The following is a 2015-nucleotide window of genomic DNA, read 5'->3' on the forward strand; positions in this document are numbered from 1 at the left end:
GAAACATGTAATTGGAGGAATCAACCTTTAAATCTTGTTCGACCCCTACATTAGCTTGACAGCTGCACACGCTAGTCACCTGCCCCTCCCCTGAAGCCTTACTGGGGTTCCCACACCCTCTACACCTCTCCGAAGGGGACCCCAGCAAGGGGCACTGGGCTGGTGGAATCCATGGGCTGGTGGCTCATGCGGCAGGTTACCTGGGCCCCTGCTCTGTGCGAGTTTGGTGCTGGACACAGCAGTGGTTCAGGGAGGCCACAGGGCATCAGGCCTTTGTGCTGATGGGCCTTGGAACCTGGAGAAGACAGAAGATGACAAACATGACCAGTGTCCTGAAGAAACGCAGGGTGCGCTGAGGCCTGACTTGTATTCGTTGAGGGGAGGGACATTCAGGCTGGTTTCTGAAGAACTGACGTTTAAGGATTAAGACCGGAAGGAAGAATCGGAGCTGCCCAGGAAAAGGCGCAGAAACGGGGAGAGGCTTGGCAGAGAAAAGAGGCCTCGAGAAAACCTTTGGAGCAAAACAAAACATGGTTACGTTCAAAAGACTGAAAAGAGCAAAGAGGTCTGGAAAGGTAACGGGCAGCAGGGGCAAGGTGGGCGGGGCCGGAGGGCTGGGGTGGGCTTGACCTTCACCGGGAAAGGACTAAGTAGAGAGACAAGGCTCCACTTGGACTTTTTCAAGCTCGCGTGGACCGTGAGATAGACCATCAGACAGAACGGGAATTGAGAAATGATGGTGACGCGGACTTGGGTGATGGCGGTGGGGATGGAGAAAGTTGGTGGCGAATTTGGAAGTTTAGAAGACAAGCGTGGCCAGGTGTGGTGCTGGTGGAGGTGACGGACAGGAGGGGATGGACATCGAGGATAACCCTTGGACTGGATGCATGGAGAGGCCACTCACAAGATAAAAAATGACGCTTTAGCCTTTTCACTCTGACCTGTGTCGCTTTGCTACCTTGGGGACAACTCTGGCTCCTCCTCTATGAAATGGGACTAGCCACACCACCAACTCTGGAACTGCCCAGAGGTGTCTGTCCCCACGGTGGCCTTGAGCCTGACAGAACGGGAATCGCTTGTGCCCTGGCCTCTCTCCCTGGACACTGTTCCTCCCTTCTCGGCCTATCCGAACTCCACCTCCTTCTCCAAATTCTACCCCCAGCAGCTCCTAAGATTCCAGACATAACATGGAGCTGGGCTCAAAAAAGCACAACAAAGAGACATCTGTCGCTTAGCCCAGTGTAAGTCGAGCCCCTCCTAGAAGCTCAAAGGAATCCACAAGCCACGCACCTCTGTCTCTCAGGCCCCCGACTCTCAAGGCCCAGAATCTTGTTTTGTGTCATGAACTATTTTCCTTGGGGGAGGCGTGGGGGTTTGATCAGACAAGAGCCTCTGTATCAAACCACTGCATTTTAGTCAGGAGATACCGATCTGGGCAGTTGTTCAATGAGACAGCCAGCAGCTCTGTACTGGGGCCAGCGGCCTGTGAGGACAGCACGCACGGCTCACCTCATCTGGCTGCCCTGCCCAGGCACAAGGAGCTGGGGTGGGGGTGGGCGGGGGCATAGGAAGAAGGTATGGGAAGGAGGAAGGCATCTTGATTAGAGATCATCAAAGTCTTCCCAGCACAACAAAGGGACATCACATCCCTGCTGGTCAACTTCCCAGCATCTCCCGTCTACGGTACTGGTCAGTGGTTCAGGGAGGCCACAGCTGCCTGCGGCCATCACCGTGACTAAGAGCCTTTTCAGCGCCAGGGCCATACTGACGACCACCTCTGTTTTCTTAAGTGCAATGCTCCATGGGTCACCGAACACCCAAATATGTGTGATTTTACGTGACCTTCATGGCCATCCCGTAGCGTGCAGGGCAGGTGCTGTCTGCCCACGTTGCAGGTGAGGAAAGAGGCCGTTTGTACAAGCACCGCTGGACTGTCCTCCGGGAAAGGCTCGGAGCACCAGGCCCTGCTGAGTTCATCAGCAGAACCGTCACACTGGGCACCTGTCACTGGCCCC

General features: G+C 55.2%; 1 protein-coding gene across 1 annotated transcript in view; it reads right to left on the minus strand.

The window, feature by feature from the left end:
- The window catches only part of MLXIP (MLX interacting protein), a 22277-nt gene that overhangs the window by 1403 nt on the left and 18859 nt on the right, over positions 1 to 2015 (minus strand). The window contains exon 16 of the mRNA XM_023528148.1: positions 539 to 548. Coding sequence (XP_023383916.1) covers positions 539 to 548 — 10 coding nt within the window. The remainder of the gene's footprint in view (positions 1 to 538; positions 549 to 2015) is intronic.

Source organism: Pteropus vampyrus, unplaced genomic scaffold (assembly GCF_000151845.1).
Source record: "Pteropus vampyrus isolate Shadow unplaced genomic scaffold, Pvam_2.0 Scaffold23, whole genome shotgun sequence".
NCBI lineage: Eukaryota > Metazoa > Chordata > Mammalia > Chiroptera > Pteropodidae > Pteropus > Pteropus vampyrus.